Below are 21,288 nucleotides of genomic sequence, written 5' to 3' on the forward strand. Positions count from 1 at the left end.
TTTCTCCTTTAAAGAGCTGTCCTCCCCTGAAGTCTGAAGTTCTACGAAGATAGACCTTTAGACACTCTACAGGACATAGAGAGACATCTTCCTTCAGAGGGCAGATTCTCCAGGGACCCCACCTCTTAGTGGGTAGCTCGTTTTTAGCGAGAAAGGATGGATTAGGAATTAGATTCAGTTCTCCCACTTCCGTGAACTGAATGTGACCCATCTCTGGATAGGGCCACTATTTCACTAAATCTAGCCCCGAAGGCAATAGCGAACAGAAAAATAACCTTTTGGGTTAGATCTTTAAAAGAACAATCTTCATTGTTCACAAATGAGGCATAATGTAAGACCTTGTCCAAAGACCAAGAGATGGGCTTTGGTGGTACCGCGGGCTCAAGCCTAGCACATGCCTTCGGAATCTTATTAAAGATTTCATTCCCCAGATCCACTTGAAAGGCATATAGGAGAGGTCTAGTCAAGGCTGACTTGCACGTATTTATCGTATTGGCCGCCAGCCCTTGGCTATGAAGGTGGACAAAGAAGGACAGACAGAAGTTCATTGAAATTTCTTTCGGTCCTTTTGCTTTGACAAACGCAACCCACTTTTTCCAGGAAGACTCATATTGTCTTCTAGTTGACTTGACCTTGTATTCTTCTAAGAATTCTATATTGCCTTTTGAGATCCCAAACCTTTTTCTAACCGCTAGAGCGAGAAAATCATGAAATGAAGGGTTTGGGTTCTCTGTAATAAAACGAAGGCAGTTAATTTCTGAATCTTCGGAAATATACCTAGGGTCAGAGCTAGAACCAGCCTCATATAGTCTATCAGCCCCACTAGAGGATCCTCGTATGGGGCTATATAGCGAGGTAGTTTTTTGAAGACGCTCATGATGAAGAGGTCGAATTTCAGTTCCGGGAATTGTTCCCATCTGGGAGGGAATATGTCTGCGCCCATGGACCATTCCAACTCTATCGGTTTGTATCGAAATAGAGTATCCACCGTCACATCGTGGATCAGTTGTAAATGAACTGCTGGTAGGTGCCGTCCCTTTACGAGAGGGATGGGTAACTTCACCAAGACTGAATGAGACATTCGAATGTGACGTCTTATTATCGCTTCGGTGTCCCAGATCAGTCGTAGGGAGCCTGATCTGTGTGGAGCGGGCTTCCCCACCCATGAAAGGACCAGCAGAGTCTTGGGACTTTCGTGTTCTAATTTCTGTTAGAGAAGCGATTAAAGAGGGACCGATCTCAGTCTTTTTTTATCTCTTCAAGCGTTTGATGTGTGTTTTCTCCAAGCTCTTAACGCATCTTTCCGGTGTGCCCTTAGCACCAGGTCTGTCACTATAGCGAACTGGGGAAAGTTTAGCGCTTTTTCCTGTTGGCGTTTTGGTATTCTGACTGAATACCTGAGTCTCTTAACAGACCTCACGAGCTCCTTTTATATTTCCAAAGGAGAGGAGAGTTGATGTGACTGAGGGCTTCGATGGTTTTTTAAACATTGAAACCCCTGAGCTGGAGAAAGTCAAGACTTCTAGGAGCCTATCTTGCATCCGTGATGTCCCAGGAACTGGGTCATCTCTTTGAATGCACATTGGCCGGACACTTCAGGTGCTGCCCACTCCAGCCTCTTGATCAGGTATATTAATACCTGAACTATTTCTAGGCTTGAATTTGACGTGACTAAGTTCGTCTATCCTTTGAAGATACTTAGAACTGTGAGTCCGACACGTATCTTCCTTAGGATGAATGTTAGTCTCTGTAACATGAATTCTAGATAGGAGGAAGGAGGGTGGTTGACTGAAAGGTTCCGAAGGACACCTTTCAGGTCTGACAAGACTACGAACACCCTTAATTGTTACAAGGTTCATATGTTCAGAAGGATTAACATTCATAACTGTCTGTCTTTTATGAACTTGTTGAGTGGCGACAAGTTCAGAAAGGCTCATTGATATCTTGAGTCCTTCTCGTGAACACAAAGCAGCCTTCCCTGGAACTCGATGAGCTAAAGTTTTCTTACTACCTGTATGCTCTATAGCTCTCAGGTGTACTCCTCCAGGAGGGTTTTGAACTGTAGGAGAAGGTAAGGAAATGATGGTAGGGACATTTCTGTTTCCCATCAATGGCTCATCTTGAATAGGCTTTGGATCGAAGGATCGAAGGTCCTGCAATCCTGAGGGAAAGTTCCTCCTAGCCGAAGCGTCTTTATGCTTCGAGTAGTCAGTAGGCTTAGACTTTTAACCATCTGCCTGTAGCATCGTGGTCACTGGAATAGTGGGATGTTGTTGAGCAGCCCGGATATTTCCAGCATTTCCAATCTTCTTTTTAGGTTGGGGACCCACAACCACAGAAGATTTTCTCTTTGAAGGACTGCCCCATTTTTGGAGAAGACCTATGTTCTCCATGGTGGCGTTCTTAATTACTTCCTTAATGACCTCGTGTGGGAAGAGGTCTTTACCCCAGATGTGGGAAGATATTAGCTTCCTTGTTTCGTATTTTACTGTTGCATCAGCGAACACAAACTCTCTACATGCTCTCCTAGCCTTCATAAAGGCGTAAAGGTCCTTCACCAAGATAGCCATATGCATTTTGGCTATGACCATGAGCATGTCTGGGGTACTTTTGTAGGTTGAACACAACTCTATGTAGTTTTGTAGAGAAAGGGATGTCGCAAGTCTCTCCATTGACTCCTGTTCATTATACAAGAGCAACTCAGACAATTTAGGGAGACATACCTTGAATTGTCGACTTGTGACGTCCTTGTCTAATTTTCTTACTGAAAATGTAAAATGGACCTCCTTCCAATCCTTTTCCTGTCCGGGAAAAGCTGGTGACATGGCTTACCCGCCTCTACCGCTTTGGCAACAGAAGTAAATGCCTTCCCCATAAAGGGGAATGAGAGTGAAGTAGGAGCAAGAAAGGAAGGGTGTCCGTTATTCAGTGAGAATACCTTCGACTCTGAATAACCTGCCTTTCTTAGACTACCTGAAAGGATAGTCTGAGCCTTGTCATGGTCGAGAATCAAGACCTCCTTTGGTTCTGTTCCTTTTCTTGACTTTGGTTCGTACTTCAGTCGAACCCAACAATTAGGGAAAACATCAAAGCTTGGCCAAAATTGAATTTTGTCCAAAGGAACAGCACCTATTTTCTCTGAGATGCAGAGATTGCCATTTGAAATCGGCATCTGCTCCGGGAACCTCCAGGGGTTGGTTATGGAGCATGTTGGTAGGTCTTGATTCATTGGTTGTTTGACTGACCCCTGGGAAGCAACAAGATAAACTTTACAATGATCTATATTGCGTTTTACTTCCTGCTTTTCGTTTTGTCTACGAAAGCTCTCTATTTGATTCTTCAGTTGGATACATAATTGTACCACATTATCCAAATTAGGGGTAGAAGACGAAGATGTCAACATCGATGGCTCTAATGCCGGCACAGGCGGAGGAAATTCCGACGCAACATTTTCTTCTTTTACCTTGGGGCATTTCTTGCCCTTAATCCCAAAGGTTTTCTGGCCGTCAGGGGATGTAGTTAGCTCCTGAGGCACTACTGTTTCCTCACTTTTTTCCGGAAATAGTAGCTTACGCATCCCATCATTAGGTAGGAAAGGTCTCGGAGAGATCTTTTGAAACCCTCTTACCCAGTTGCGTAATTTATATTGAGCTGTATCCCTAGTCTCTGTAGACTTGGGATTTTCAAAACCTTCGGACATTAATGTCCGAAATATATTGCAAACCTGTGGGTTACAATAATGTAGGTATCAGGAAATAATATTGCAGGGGGCATGAAACCTGCAAGTATTATAACCGTAAAAATACTTACTCTTGGCCTTGCAGAGGACTGCAGCACAAGGTATATGGTGTTCCTCCTGTAAAGAAAGGAAAACCAAATGAGTATACAATGGATTATCTCCTTGATAATCAACATGCAAATGTCCTTTACAACAGAGTAGCTTAGGATAGTAAGCTATAAAGGGATAGTAGGAGATACATACTTGTGTACCCCTGTGAGCAAATGCTGTTGCCTCCCCTCAGTATTAACTACATGGAGATTTCTCTATAGAGTAACTCCAAGTAGAAGTCCGCTTACCCCTAGGGGTAGAGAAGTATCAAATCATTGTCCCAAAATAATGTTAATACTGTGGGGTCAGGATGATTGATTCTCGATCAGAATATTGAAGAAAACTATTCATTCAATATACGAACGGTACTAGCAGAATGCTCGTACAAGGGTACCCAAGGTATGTCAAAAATACTACTGTATCATGGTACTGTAGTTTTCTAATTGCAGTAAGTCTATATTGCAATTTACTGGCTACTGTACATCATGTATTGTAGTCTAGTCATTATGCTGCCTTCATAGTAGCATATGACAGTATGGTCCATCTAGCATGAAGCCTGCTGGACTAGGAAAATAAAGACATATATTTGTATATCCCACTCAGCCTATTGGCTGTAGTCTTCCTACTATATTAAAATGTAGAGTTTCCTGATCAGGGAGACTCAAGGAAAAAAGGCTGTACCCTTTAAGGGTTAGGAGTGTATTGCTCCTGCCTTGAAGTGTTTAATATTGTAGGGTAATCCTAATACTGATTTCTAATCAGGATATTGAAGAAATCATATTCATTCAATATACAATTGGGCTCAGCAAATGCCTGTGTTGGATATCCAAAATATATTGGAAATAACTACCAGTATAAACTATAAAGTAGTTTTCTATCTGCAGTATATTCTATACTGCAGATATACTGGCTGCCTGTATAAAATATACAGTAGTTTATCCGCCATGTAGCCGGCATAGCTAGGTCTTGTCGGCATACCCGGCATGCTAGCTAGAGAGAGAGAAAGAGAGAGAGAGAGAGAGAGAGAGAGAGAGAGAGAGAGAGAGAGAGAGAGAGAGAGAGAGAGAGATAGCATGGAAAAAAGGCTACTCCTTACTGTGAATGTATACAGTAAATAAGGATGTAAAAGTCTAATTTGACTGCCTTTTTCCAGAAAGAAGGTTCTAATAGAAGGGAAGAATGTACCATTCAGACTTCTATGCGGCTACAGTATATATATATATATATATATATATATATATATATATATATATATATATATATATATATATATATATATATATATATATATATATATATATATATATATATATATATATATATATATATATATACAGTGATACCTCTACGTACGATCTTAATTCGTTCCAGAAACTGCTTCGTATGCTGAAACGATCGTATGTTGGACCAAATATTCCCATAAGAATACACGGTAATTTGTTTAATTCGTTCCTCAGCCTGAAAACCCATAATAACTCCTTAATAATTGGCTACAAATAATTACACATAACATTAATACAGTATAATAACACATTAATATCTAAAAAAAATAATAATAAGAAAGAAATAATAAATAAAAAAGTGGTTTTTTGTAACACTTTACCTTAGCGACAGGCCAGCGCAGGTGTAGGGACTGCTACGCAGGAGGAGATGGAAGATCAGCGAGGAGGTAGGGATGGCGACTTTGTACGATAACGTGTACGATAACTCACACTAACTTACACTACGTGAACTTTAACTTAACTTAGCTTTTTTTTTTTTTCATTTTTATAATTTTAATTTTTTTTTTTAGATTTTTTTTCTTCTTTTATTTTTAATTTTCATCACTTTCACTCGATTTGGTCTTTCTTTTCTTTGCTTCACTTTCTTTCTTTTCATCATGATCACTAGACCGGTCTAGTAGATATTTTTTAAAGAAACTATCGAGTGAAAGTTGCTTGGTACGGCTTTTGAGGATTTTTCTAAAATGAGTTAAACATCATCGAACTGCGCAATTACACGGCAAACCTGAAGTTTCTGTGGGTGATGCTTGTCGATGAAATCAACCACGTGTTGATGATATGCCAACATCTGTCTTATTTCCGCCGTACCTAAGATTTGGCCTACCTCCTCGGTCTCCTCCGACTCACTGAACTGTGCTTGGAACTCATCATGCTGCATGGCTTGCAGCTCCTTGAGTTCCTTCGTGGTGAGGTCTTCATAATGCTCATCGACGAGTTCGGTGATGTCATCTTCATCCACTTCCAGACCCATGGACTTGCAAAGGGATACAATCTCTACGACGTCTTCCTCAGCGTCAACCACAGGTTCATTCTCGGGGCCAAAACCTTTGAAATCTCTGGGAGCAACAGCATCAGGCCAAAGCTTCTTCCAAGCTGAATTCAGGGTCCGATGAGTTACTCCTTCCCAAGCCTGATCTATGATCTTTAAGCAGTGCACAATATTAAAGTGGCTCCTCCAAAATTCACGCAAGGTTAAGTTGGTGCTTTGCGTGACATTAAAGCACTGCTTAAAAAAGTGCTTGGTGTACAGCTTCTTAAAATTAGAGATGACTTACTGATCCAGGGGCTGGAGGATATGGGTGGTATTCGGTGGAAGATACAACACTTTGATGAATTTGTATTCGTCGATGGTATCATCTTCGAGTCCGGAGGGGGTGAGCGGGTGCATTGTCCAAACAAAGCAAGCACTTCAAAAGTAAATTCCTCTTCTGAAGATACTTCTTGACAGCAGGGCCGAAAACTACGTTTACCCATTCCACAAAGATATAGCTAGTAACCCAAGCCTTAGAATTAGAACGCCATAGAACATGTAGCAGGTCTTTATTAATTCTATGTGCTTTAAATGCCCTAGTGTTTTCGGAATGGTAAACTAATAAAGGCTTAATTTTGCAGTCCCCGCTGGCATTGGCACAAAGCGCAAGAGTCAACCGATCCTTCATTGGCTTATGTCCAGGCTTTTTCTTCTCTTCGGCGGTAATGTACTTTCGACTAGGCATCTTTTTCCAAAACAGACCGGTTTCATTACAGTTGAACACCTGCTGCTCTACGTAGCCTTCCTCCGTCACGATGCTTTTGAACTTTTTAACAAAGTATTTATCAGCCTTGGTGTCCAAACTCGAAGCTTCTCCATACCGAACAACTGAATGGATCCCGGTCCGTTTCCTAAAATTCTCGAACCAACCTCGAGACGCTTTGAATTCCTCCGTTGTAGGATCGGCTGAACTCTCCCCGGCGTCACCCCCAGAGCCCGCTGCCTTCAAGTCACTGTAGATAGCACTGGCCTTCTTATAAATGATCGTTTCAGTGATCGTATCGCCAACAATCTCCTTTTCCTTGATCCATATTAACAACAGGCGTTCCACCTCTTCAAGGGTAGGGCTACGACGTTTGGAAATAATCATGATCCCCTTCGAAGGTTTCACTGCTTTAATGGCTACCTTCTGTTTTATGATCGTTGAGATCGTAGACATATTCCGGCCATTTGTTTAGCCAGATCACTAACACGTACACCTCGCTCATGCTTTTCTATTATTTCTTGCTTTAGTTCTAATGAAAGCATTGACTTCTTCCTTTTTTCCCCACTACTACTACTTTCTGAACCGAAACTAAGCTTTTTAGGACCCATGATTACGAAACACAGAAAACAACACATGAAAAAGGAAGATAAAAAACACTGTTAATATCTGAGCGAATAGAGAACAACCACACGATGCGCACGAGATGAGAGGACTGACTAAGGTGACGCTCGATTGGCGTTCCTCCGATGTGCTGCCGTCTAGCGGCGTCAACAACAAACCACGGTTGACGCTTTTGAGAACATTCAACGCGTACGCGTATTGTTTACTTCTTATGTTGGACCAACACTTCGGATGCTGGAAAATTCGTATGTTAAGACATTCGTATGTAGAGGTTCCACTGTATATATATATATATATATATATATATATATATATATATATATATATATATATATATATATATATATATATATATATTACCTTAGAATTACCTATATTCCTGTGTTTATGAGAACAGTTTCGGATCGAATTAAGAAGCCTTTGAAAGAAACTCCATTTGTATTCGTTCTATTCATCCTGCCCAATTCTTCAGTTTCTTTATGGTTGTATTTTTTTCTCCCTTCATCACCCTCTTCTTCAGAGATGTCGGTATTTAATACCTTCTCCTTTTCTGTAGTTATTCTGTTCTCTTTGTTAGATTTTTTTTTACATTAATCTGAGGTGATCTCTATCACAATCATTTTTGCTTCTTTTGTTCTTTATTATTTGCATGGCTATTAAATTGCACCTCTGATATTGAGATGTTGACCTTATGGTTCTGTATTATTATGGCGGTTTTCCCTTAACTTGCTCAATATTTTTTGTCATCCTTTGTATGAAGGGCACCTTTTTCTGCGACCGTGGGAGGATTGTGGCGCCCTCCAGAGAGAAGGAGGAGAAGTAACGGGATGGAAACAATGGGATATGAGAGAGAGAGAGAGAGAGAGAGAGAGAGAGAGAGAGAGAGAGAGAGAGAGAGAATAAAATTGTTTAGAATATAAAGGTTTTCAATTATATATACATATATATATATATATATATATATAATATATATATATATATATATATATATATATATATATATATATATATATATGTATATATATATATATATATATATATATATATATATATATATATATATATATATATATATATATATATATATATATATGTGTGTGTGTGTGGGGGAGGCTGTATATGTGTGCCTGCGTGCGTTAGTATGCGTGTGTGTGTGTGTGTGTGTTTAGACTGTGAGGACACTTTTGGTACTGTCTAAACTTCAGCAGTAATGAAATCCCTTCAAAGACAAGACATAAAATCCACTTATTTTAGAACACCGGAATTACAGCAATCATAAAAGTACATATAGTAAAAAAAGATGTGTTTGAGAAAGGAGTTAGACAGTGAGACCCCATATTACCTAAATTATAGACAGCATGCCTAAAAGTAGTTTTTAGGAATACAAATTGTGAACATTTATGAATTAACATTAATGGAGAATGCTTTAACGATTTAAAATTTGCATATTATATACTCTTATTTAGTGAATTATGGGAGGAATTGTAAAAGATAATAGAAGAGTTAAATAGAGAAAGCAGAAATGTAGGAATGAAAATGAATATGAGTAAAACTAAGATAACGTTCAATGAAAATTCAGAGCTTTTGGTAAACAAAATGAGATTATGCAAATTAAAAGGCCACTTTCTCTAAAAAGAAAATGATTTCATCAGATGGTCCTACCAGTATTAGCTTGTGCATCAGAAACTTGGAGTCTTACTAACGCTTTAAAACATAAACTAGTTAGAACTCAAAGATCTAGAGAAAGAGTAATGATGGTAAAAACATTAAGAAACAGAAAATGTAAGTCTGTTGGTTGTGATACAAATACCGTGTTAAAACTTTAAGGTAACTGAGATGTAATTGATTTTAAAAGTGGAAAGTGGGGGAAATGAAAAAGAAAGTAATCTGCAACCGAACAGAATATTTCGAACCAAAATTTGACAGAATTTTTTATACCATTGGAGAGGTAGAATTTAGATGTACCTCTTCAAATAAATTTTAAATGTGAGAAAATTAAAATGATTATTCTTGAAGTTAAAAGTTGGCTGAATAGCTGAAACTTTTCATGGATGAATTGCTTTTGAGATATGTTTAGCCATAAGCCACCCCCAAAACAATGAATAAAGTGTCCCGGGAGTTTACGCCATAGTGCTGTTTTTATCCTATCGAACTCATGTTTCTCCTGAAACGTTGGGGCAGAAGAAGTTATGAATAAGTCGTCAATGTGGGTTATATTCTATGTAAATTCTATCTTGTCATTATCATTACAGTTATTTTGACTATATACGTGAAAAAAAATACTAATTCAAATGAATCAATAAGAATTAACATCATCTAAATAATCGAGTTTTCAGAGAGAGGTACATCGGGGCCTTTGGGAGCAGAGAGGTTTTTTTTTTCATCTATTTTTTTTTCTTTTTTTTTAGTAATAACAAATAAAATTATGGAAATTAATGGGATTATGTTTCCTATCTCATCCTGGAGATATTAAGATTTTGTAGTAAGACCTACCAAGATGCTAATAAAAAAATAAACAGTTAAAGATAACAATTGGGTCAGTTGCACTGAGCTTTGGCTGGGATAGAGCTTGTACGAGATGCGAAAGCAGCAGGGACACAACGGAGGAAAAAAGAAAAAAAAAATGTAGACCTAATTGTAAAGCCCGTGTGACTCTTCGAGACTTGTTTTTTCCTTTTTACTAAATATGCCAATGGGACACTGACAGACGATAGCGTTCTGTTGATGACTGACGAAGTGTCGAAATAAAAAATGTAATTTCAAGCAAAGTTGGTCTTTCTATTGTTAACTGCCGTTACGGAAAAATGTATGATAGTCCTGTCAATACAGCATAAAATACATTGCATTCAATCTATATGAAATGGGAGCAGTTGTGTGGTATGTCCGATGAATTAAATTCTGAGGGTGATGAAAATGTAGGAGTGAATAATAATTCGTTTGAAACGGTTTTCTACATGGGACAAAATGGAAAGATAAAACTTGCATTTTATAACTTAGATATATCCGTTTTAACTAAGCTATATTTTTTATATATTTGAAAACATCAGCGTTTTTCTCAAAAATGCAAAGGCGAATCTTTTAGATGTAATCTTATATGTTTACTTTAATGAAAAGTTCATAGCAGGTAAAAATGTCGGTTGAAATTTGAATGAATGATGAGGGAACTGGTTTATGACATTTTTAAAAAGTTGCTTTTAAGGGATTTGATAAAAACAAAAAATACCAAAGAATTAATAAGTTTAGGCAATTCTATCAACAGAATGACGATACCCATTGATGCACAAGAAGGAAGTAATGGAATAATAATAAAGTCGTATGTATTCAAATTTGTAATCGGGTTTACTCAAAACACTAATAATGGTTCTCACTAATATTATGGGTCAAAATAATACGAGTGTTCCCGTTGTAATTTTTTCTGCTGTAAATTTTACCAAGGATGATATCAACAAAATGGTCATATGCTTGACTTAGGTGCAGTATATATTTGAGTAAAAACAGTGTATGGTAACTTAAGCTAGACGAAGTAAAATATATTTAACATTGACCAAAACTACTTTAATAAGTCTTGAGGCCGTTGAAAGGTTTTATTAGTCGGCCATGAACATGAAAAGTAAGGAACATGTCACCGTACTTTTCCTCCAAAGTCCAAAAGATCAACAACATTTATAAGGACCTCTTTAATTTATGAAACCAGTTGGCTCTGTGTGTAAGTTTTGGGGGCTTGTATGGCTCTTTTCTAATAAATGATATATCAGTTGTTTTGATAATATCAATTGCTAGTAAAATGCTTACTAGTTCAGACGTGTATATACTTATGATTAATGCCTAAGATAAGACCATGAAATATAGAGGGCTGACCAGTGACGACTCTGCAGATAAGTATAGATGTCCCTCAAACCCTTTACGCCCAAACTAAGAAGGACGGCAAGGTTGCCGACTTTAGTGAAAACTAGTGAGTTGTGAGAGGGGATGGAACTAACGAATGCTGTGTCCTAAATGTCTAAATGGCTAAGTTTACTGTTAGAAATAAACCACAGTTAGATTTTTAAGCAAGTGTATTGTTATATATATATATATATATATATATATATATATATATATATATATATATATATATATATATAATTCATATATATATATATATAATACATATATATATCTACATATATATATATATATATATATATATATATATATATAATACATATATATATATATAATACATATATATATATATATATATATATTTATATATATATATGTGTGTGTGTATATATATATATATATATATATATATATATATATATATATATATATATATATGCATATATATATATATATATATATATATATATATATATACATATATATATATATATATATATATATATATATATATATATATATATATATATATATATATATATATAGATTATTTTAACAGACATAGAATTGTGTAGAAAGTAAGATTAGGTAGTAAAAGCTGTAGACATTTTTTCTTCAGTACTTTAGTGTGGAGGATATATGAAGATAGTTTTGTATTTTTCAGTATATTGGAAATAAAAAAAGAAAAATAACATCTTGCATATCCTACCTTTTACTCATGAGTGGGACTGAGAACCGAACTCTCAGAACATGTTCACTAAATTTTATTATACTTTCTCGAAGCATTATCTTGTCAAGGTGATAACAGCAACAGTGGAAATATTTAATTTTTTAATGTTTTTGTTTGGCTTAAATGTATGAATTACGAAATTAAGAAGCTTGAAAAGGAAATTTTAGTTTTTTCTCAGTATATTACTTGCTCTTATATCTGCAATTTTCTATTTTATTCAACAATAATACAACAGATATTTACCACTTTTAGTCATGCAGGCTATACAAATACCTTGACAATGCTACGATATTAAGGATTTGAACATTTTCAAAGGGACATAATATAAAAAGGGTTGTCTATATTCAAGTGTCTGCCAACAACAGTCGCTATAATTTCCTCTCAAATTAACTATCAATTTCTGTTATATCTTCTTACTGTTTGTTTATGTATATAATCATCCCTAATGATTTTTGCGTGTGTAATTTGAATTTCTCTTTCAAAGCAAAAACCAATTAATCGATAATCAACACTGTAAGTGTTACTTATTTTTCTCAAACGTCTCTTCTTCTTCTTCTTCTTCTTCTTCTTCTTCTTCTTCTTCTTCTTCTTCTTCTTCTTCTTCTTCTTCTTAATTTCATTTGCCTCCTTTTATAAACTCCCAGACGAAAGCCACCTGAAATTTACACTTCACTAGTTATATTCAGGCTCATGTTCTGAGCAAAATAAAGTTACTTTTTAAAAAAGGAAGCAAAGAGTCTCCTACCACGCGAGGTTTTGTAGACAAAAGACCTCATACTACATGGAAGGATAATTGTACACTCGGCAAAAATGTGCTGTAGAGCAAGTTGCTTGCAACCGAAAGTGTGGCATTGTCGCCTCGCTTTCAGGTGTTGCTTGCATGCGTTCAGCTCGCTACATTTGCAATTTTGTTGACTTAAAGGTATACCTTGAATGCAAGCGTGTAGGGAGCCGGTGGGCGTTGAGGGACAAATTTACAATGAACCACGGGCTTATGTTTGTGCTTACTTATTTCCATATACATGTAAATTTACATTTGAGATTTTGGTTGAATAAGTTCATGTAGGGCATATATGTATATATATATATATATATATATATATATATATATATATATATATATATATATATATATATATATATATATATATATATATATATATATATATATATATATATATATATATATATATATATATATGTATATATATACATATATATATATATATATATATATATATATATATATATATATATATATATGTATATATATATATATATATATATATATATATATATATATATATATATATATATATATATATATATATATATATATGCCCACCATGAATTGCTAGAAAGGTGACTACCGTTTTTATGGGTGCATTTTATTGTATACTTGGTTAGTGACTACAGTTTTTATAGCAGTTTCTATAGGTAGAATTTTTAATTGTGTACATCGATAAGTGATAAGGTGACTGCATTTTTATAGATAGTAATTTTATTTGCTTACCTTGATAAATGACTGCAGATTGTATAGGTAAATTTTTTATTTGTTTACCTTGATGGTTGACGGCTGTTTTCACAGGTACACATTTTAAATTTTTATCTTGATAGATAATTACAAATTTTACAGGTGCATATTTGAAATTTTTCTTCTTGGAAGGTGACCACTTTTTATAGGTGCATCTTTTAATTGTTTACGTCAGTAGGTTACAAGATTACTTCAGTTTTTATACGTATGCTTTCAAATTGTTTACCTATATAGAAGACGACAGCTTTCATAGGTACATCTCTTAATTGTTTACGTTGGTATGTGATTGCAGTTTTTATAGGCATACCTTTTAATTGCACACCTTGATAGGTGACTGCTGTTTTTATAGGTACGTATCTTAATTGTTTGCCTTGATAATTGACTGCAGTTTTATAGATATGCATTTTAATGGTTTACCTTGATAGGTGGCTGTAGTTTTTTTGAAGTAAAAATTTAAATTGTTTGCTTTAATAGGTGAATGCATTTTTGTAGGTACACATTTTAATTGTACATCTTAATACGTGACTTCAGTTTTTATATGCATCATGATAAATGTTTACCTTGATAAGTAACGACTGTTTATATGGTTATGTTATGCAGTTGTATAGTTCAACTTATAGGTGAATGCAGTTTTTTTCTATTCGAGTTCCGCTCAAACACGTTATGAGGTAAGGATGGGGATTTGGGGGACCCTACAGGTCTATCTGCTGAGTCATCATAAGCCATTGCCTGGCCCTCCTTGGTCCTAGCTTGGGTGGATAGAGGGCTTAGGTGCTAATCATATGTGTATATGGCCAGTCTGAAGGGCATTGTCCTGCTCGATAGGGCAATGTCACTGTCCCTTGCCGCTGCCATTCATGAGCTGTCTTTAAACCTTAAAGATTTTAATAGTTCACTTCTATTGCGGGCTTCATTTTTCATAGGTACACATTTTAATAGTTCACCTTTATAGATGATTGCAATTTGTATAGATGAGTATTGATAATGTTCTTTTTTTTTTTTTTTTTTTTTTTACTCATATTCATGACATCAACAATATGGATTTCTTTTTTATTAATTTTGTGTTGTTATTCTTTCAGGTAAGAGGAGACTGTTGCAGAAAGGATGTGTTTTTATAAAGAGACTGTGGCGTTCGTTTATGCAAAGTAAGTGTTGAAAATATTCTTATTTCGTTATTTCTTCATAAATATATTTTCTCTGTAACTATTGCGCACATGAATATATAAATACACTTTATATATATATATACACACACACACACACACATATATATATACACATATATAGATTATATATATATATATATATATATATATATATATATATATATATATATATATATATATATATATATATATATATATATATATATATATGTCTGTGTGTGTGTATTTGTTATATATATATATTCAAATAAGCCATATATATTTTTGATATATTAATGTCTGGATTCTCTTAACAACCTCGGGATCACAGACCCAGGCGAAATCTCACAAAGACAAGAGCTTGGCTCCGGCCGGGAATCGAACCCTGGTCGGCATAACCCTGGTCAATATCACATGATATGAAAAACACGTAAAAAAATGTGCAAAATTTATCATATATATATATATATATATATATATATATATATATATATATATATATATATATATATATATATATATATATATATATATATATATATACACTTAGAGTATTAATTTATCTTCTTATATATGTATCACCATATTTTGTAGTTTAATGTAAACGTTAAATATACATTTACCCGAAGAGTTTTCAAAGAAGATTTTTTTAAGTTAGATTTTACGAAATACGCGAAAATATAATCGTCAATGCACGTATAGTTTCATATTGCCCCTAAAAAGGAGATCTGACTCTTTTCAAATTTTACTGAATTGATGAAAGACGTTCCTAATCACGTATTTGAATCAGTAAAACACGTGAAGTTCAAAATTGGATCAAATATTCCATGCGGCGCAGTATGATAGGAGTTTGTTACCGGGGTTTAGTTGTCATGTATAAAATCTACTTTTTTAACCTGTTTTTTTTTTTCAATTATTTCTTAGTTTATTATTTTCTTATCACATGATTTGACCTGTGCTTCGTTCCCTATTAGTGTCTTTGATTTTCTAAGTGCAGTTATGCCTCATCCTCCTATATCTATTTCAGTTTTAATATTTCTTCAACATTATTCCAAAACATTTTGCATCGGGTATGATTTTAAACGCTTACCTTGTCACTGAAAATACTTTCTATCATTCTTGTATCCAAGAAAGATTAAATCTATCAAACACTACAAAATAACCTTGGTTTTAATATAGTACCTCAAACTATTATATCTATAGGCAGTAAATTCCCTAACATTAGCCACATGTCGGAAAAAAATATTTCAAACTACTTCCTGAAAACGAAAAATGCTCTCACGAAAAGGATGATATGAATTCTTTAGGAGCGATTGGATTAAGTTTATTTAACTATGATACATTTTTTTAATGTTATGAAATAATACCTTTGGGTTCTTTTAATTCATTGATCCGAAAGGGGAAAATTATTTGCATAATACGGGTCGATGTTCAGGCAACATGGACTTTAAACAATATTGCAATATTGATAATCTGACAGATCAAAATTTGGTTTGCATAACAGCATAAATGCATCCAGTTTTGAAACATATGATTACTGGTATCCGATTGTAATAAGTTTGCTGCTAGATAGCAGATGGAATTGTTTTATATTATATAATTCAGACTTCTACTGCTACTACAGATTTAATTACTCGTATGATGATTTCGTTTATGTTCCGTCTTGTATCTAAAGTTTATACTTAGCTTTTTGTGGCATTATATTTGGCGTTTCTTTGTATAATATTTCTTTTCACAATAGTGTTTTTCTTTTAAGCTTATCGGCCCATTTCAAAATCAGTGTTAATATCACTCTGCTAATTGAAAATAATATGAAGGAAAGGAACCTTGCTTCTCCATCATAGAATATATCTCCCTCTCCAATGTTATTATTATTATTATTATTATTATTATTATTATTATTATTATTTCCTTTTAATAATGCAACCATGCCATGAGCCCCCAAAAATGCATACCTACATAAATATATAAAAAGGGGAAAGTTTTGGAGCTGAGAGATAGCGGCCCCAGAAGGCACAACCACATTTTATTGTTTGAGATTTTGTGCTAGTTAAGAGATAATTATCTGTGGATATGTTGTGAATACCAGATTTCTGTCTTTTTATTGCTGGTCTTCACATTAAAATTTTCAACTTATTTTCTTATTCGGTCTTCTGAGTCATGGATTCTTATATAAAGTAGTAGGTCAATATTATTATAGCTAAATTTATTAGAAGTAAGCATCAACAAAACCTTTTCTTCTTTCATGAACTGATTAATTTTCCTTTCTTTTGACCTTCAGGATTTCTAATGTTAGTAAATTAAATAATAACAATATATGAATAAAATTGCGTATATATATATATATATATATATATATATATATATATATATATATATATATAATATATATATATATATATATATATATATATATATATATATATATATATATATATATAAATATATATATATATATATATATATATATATATATATATATATATATATATATATATATATATATATTTACACACACACACGCACACACACTAAACATCTCAAACAGCGTAGCCCGGATTGGATCGAGAATGAAATACGGATTTTGACTCATAAGATTCTACTCCCCTGTACATGGTGCCCCCGTCGTGCAACAACCTCCCATCCCTCTGAGAGGTCCAAGGCAGGGGAACTTCAACATCATCATAGCGGCCAAGTCCTGATGAATCGGCAGGACGCCACTCTTGATCAGTGATGCATTAGCGGGGATTAGCAAAGGATGGATGGGGGAATTATGCGGGGCGGGAAAGGGGGATTTGGGAAGAGCCTCATCAGCCAACACCAGTCATGGACAATCTATAGGAGAGATTCCCCGAGTGTCTCGCAGTTTTTATACGTTTTTTCTTTCTCTTTACAGTTCTTTTATTATTTCTCTTCTATCCTAGAGGGTTTGGTGACGTCTTGATTTTAATTCTTTTCTTTGTAGATTTTTTTGATGGATAGTTTTGGAATCTTTACCCTTTTGCCTGTTTTTATTTTTTTTTCATTGCACTTTTCTTTAATTTTTTTTCTCTTCGTTAAAAATATTTGTTGAGCCTCTTACTTTTAGTCTGTTTTTCATTCCCTCTCTCTGTGAGATGGGTGACAGCTTCTGTAATCTTATTAGTTTTGTTTTTCATATTCGTTAAGTCTCATAGAGACTGTTTGCTTTTCTGAGGCACGACCGTTTCTTTCATTCTCGATTTCCCTTAGATTTAGTAGTAGGAAGGTCTATAATTTACAGTCTAATTGTTTCCTTTCTTGAGACTTTGGAAGCATCTCGCTTTTTTACTACATCTTTTGCTTTGATTCATTTGGTGGGTATATTATGATGTGGCCGGGATGTTCATTGTGTCATATTCCTGTTTTTGTTCTTATCTGATGCAGAATTCGATAAATGTTGTAGAACTTGATCTTATTTTATAGTTTTTTTTTTTTTTTTACTTTTGATTCATCAATTGATTACGGTTGAATTAACAGGTAAACACAACTTGTAATATCAACGAAGATAATATCAATAATATTTTGGTTATGAACCCTCTTTTAGTCATGTTTCATTAAAGATGATCGCTGCTTCAGTTGCATTTATCTTGTAGTTATGCTTTTATATTGCTCTTATTTTCCTTCTTTCGTCAGTACTGAATTCCGACAGTAACTGAGCTGTTTATCAATAGTAGGGAGAGCAAAAGACATTAAAAGATTAAATAATTTTACTAAAAGTAAATTTGTCAAGATCGGTACAGTAAAGTTTGGTTGCTTATGAGAGGGTGCCGTGTGTCTCATCATCAGGCTAATTCAGGGTGAAGAGGGTAGAGCTGGCTCTATATATACTGTAAAGCTTTGTCGGGCCGTTATGACAGATACTATAGTCTATTTTTTATAGCGGTGCATATTTGCACCCACTCACAGGGGTGCCCTTTTAGCTCGGAAAGGTTCCTGATACCTGATTGGTCGGAAGTATTTTTGTCCGAACACCTTCATTGTTCTCGAATAATTACCAAGTAATGTGAATCTAAACTTATTTATTAACCTATATTTCTCCATCAGATATATGTTTTGTCAATAAACAATGTGAAAGAATAAATATATTATAAAGAATCGTCTTGGTAAGTCTAAATTTAATAACACAATCCGCCGAAGTTAACGACAGCAGCTTGTTTTCGGATGCACGCTTTGTAATTTTGTAATTTTTCACATATTTTAACACAAATTGGGATAAGTTACACTCAGCATAAGTTAAACATGTTATTATAAACTTTCTTTGAATACCAGAATTTACCAAAATCATGGAATTAATAAAACCCGATATTTGTGAAAACTTATGGGGAGGTAAAAGAACTGCCTGTAGCGGCCTGGCAGGAAAACGATCCCTTCTGACTTGTAAACGGTTTTTTTTTTTCTTTCGTAATATAGTTCGGCCTATTCCTTTCAGTTTAAATAGTCTTGCATTGTCTCTCTTTGTATTATTTTGCTTAGTATTTTCCCACATTCTTGTACCTCACCTAATATCTACCTATTTTCCCGATATCACTTCTTTCATAAATGGGATATCCACACTACGATTCCTTATTTCTTATCCTCTGTCGAAAGTGATGGCTTGAAGGGAAGTGCGTGCTAGTCTCATTAAAATAGTGTAGAGGCGGGAATAAAGAAAAAATACTATGCTTAATTTCAGGTTTACAGAATAGGTTATACTTTCTACACAGCATAAAATTTATGTTGTTATTATTTACATGCTTACTAACGTAAGGTACAAAACATAAGGAATCGTAGTGCGGATATCACATAGGCCTATATGAAAGAATGGATATCGGGGAAAATAGATAGATATTATGTGAGGAACAGGAATGTGGGAAAATACTAAGCAAAACAATACGAAGAGAGACAATGCAAGACTGTTTAAACTAAAAGGAATAGGCCGAACTATATTACAAAAGAAAAAAAAAACTGCGTCTACAAGTCAGAAGGAATCGTTTTCCCGCCAGGCCGCTACAGGCTGTTCTTTTACCTCCCCATAAGTTTTCACAAATATCGGGTTTTATTAATTCAATGATTTTGGTAAATTCTGGTATTCAAAGAAAGTTTATAATTACATGTTTAACTTATGCTGAGTGTAATTTATCCCAATTTGTGTTAAGATATGTGAAAAATTACAAAATTACAAAGCGTGCATCCGAAAATAAGCTGCTGTCGTTGACTTCGGCGGATTGTGTTATTAAATTTAGACTTACCAAGACGATTCTTTATAATATATTTATTCTTTCACATTGTTTATTGACAAAACATATATCTGATGGAGAAATATAGGTTAATAAATAAGTTTCGATTCACATTACTTGGTGATAATTCGAGAACAATGAAGGTGTTCGGACAAAAATACTTCCGACAAATCAGGTATCAGGAACCTTTCCGAGCTAAAAGGGCACCCCTGTGAGTGGGTGCAAATATGCACTGCTATAAAAAATAGACTATAATAGCTGATTGGTCCTCATAGGCGGAGTACGTATTTAGTCTGGATGAGGTTGCTCTCACATTGTCTGAGGCGCTTTTCGTTAGGGATTTCGTTGCAGTCAGCCCGTCACTTCGCTCATCACCATCAAAATTTGGTGTAGTCAGGGTTTGAGTAGATCCAGGGTGGGTTCCCGTTGAAGTGTAGTGATTGGCCAATGTACTGCCTGAGCAGGGCTTGGAGTCAGGCAAGCTGTTCGGACGCTCCGAGTCCAGGTTCGGAGAGTCCAGAGCTGCCTGGTGATAAGTTTAGGCGCTCGCCTGGAGAGTCTCAGTTGCAGGAACATTGCAGGGTCACTGATTGCCTGCATCATTCATATTGTCTTAAGGTCGATGGGAGGTGTTCCTATGACAGAAGGGGAGGAGGAGCATTTCCTATGTTGTGTTCTTGTTTCGTGTTTCTTGTTGGAACCCCTGTTCATTCAGCAAAAAAAAAAAAAAATACCGAACCTGGACCTAGACTCTGAGTGGTTGAACTGCTTGCTTGACTCTGAGCCAAAGCTTGGACCAACTCAAACCCGGACTCCACACAACTTTGACAATCAGGAAAGGAGTAGCGGCCTAACTGCGACGATACCGCTCCCGGTGAGCACCTCAGCCAATGGGAGAGCAGCTCTGTCCCAGAACAGATATGGACTACGCCCCCGAGGTTCAATCAGCAACCAGCGTCTGACCAAGCCATATATATAGAGCCAGCTTTCCAGTAAAGTTATACGATTTTTCTACATATTTTGCATCCCTCTACTGATGACAAAAAGCACAGTTACTGTTGGAATGCAGTAAGGATGAAAGAAGAGAAATAAAAAAACTCAACCACAAGATCAATGCCATAGAGTCGGTGACCATTTTTGATGAAAATATCAATAACAATATATGAATGAACTATAAACGTAAAATGCAAATACACACACACAAACATGCACACTAATCATCTTAAACAGAGATACTTAAATGGGACTAAGATTGAAATATGATTTCTTTTTTTTATAGTAACTATAT

At 35.0% G+C, this 21,288-nt stretch overlaps 1 protein-coding gene across 1 annotated transcript in view; it reads right to left on the reverse strand.

The window, feature by feature from the left end:
* LOC137642977 (tigger transposable element-derived protein 1-like) overlaps positions 1–21,288 on the reverse strand; it is an 88,301-nt gene that overhangs the window by 63,162 nt on the left and 3,851 nt on the right. The window contains exons 3-4 of the mRNA XM_068375836.1: positions 20,314–20,526; positions 5,959–6,253 (exon numbers count right to left, since the gene is read on the reverse strand). Of these exons, the coding sequence (XP_068231937.1) occupies positions 5,959–6,253; positions 20,314–20,526 (508 nt within the window). The remainder of the gene's footprint in view (positions 1–5,958; positions 6,254–20,313; positions 20,527–21,288) is intronic.

The sequence above is a fragment of the Palaemon carinicauda genome, chromosome 6 (genome assembly GCF_036898095.1).
Source record: "Palaemon carinicauda isolate YSFRI2023 chromosome 6, ASM3689809v2, whole genome shotgun sequence".
NCBI classification, from domain to species: Eukaryota; Metazoa; Arthropoda; class Malacostraca; order Decapoda; family Palaemonidae; genus Palaemon; species Palaemon carinicauda.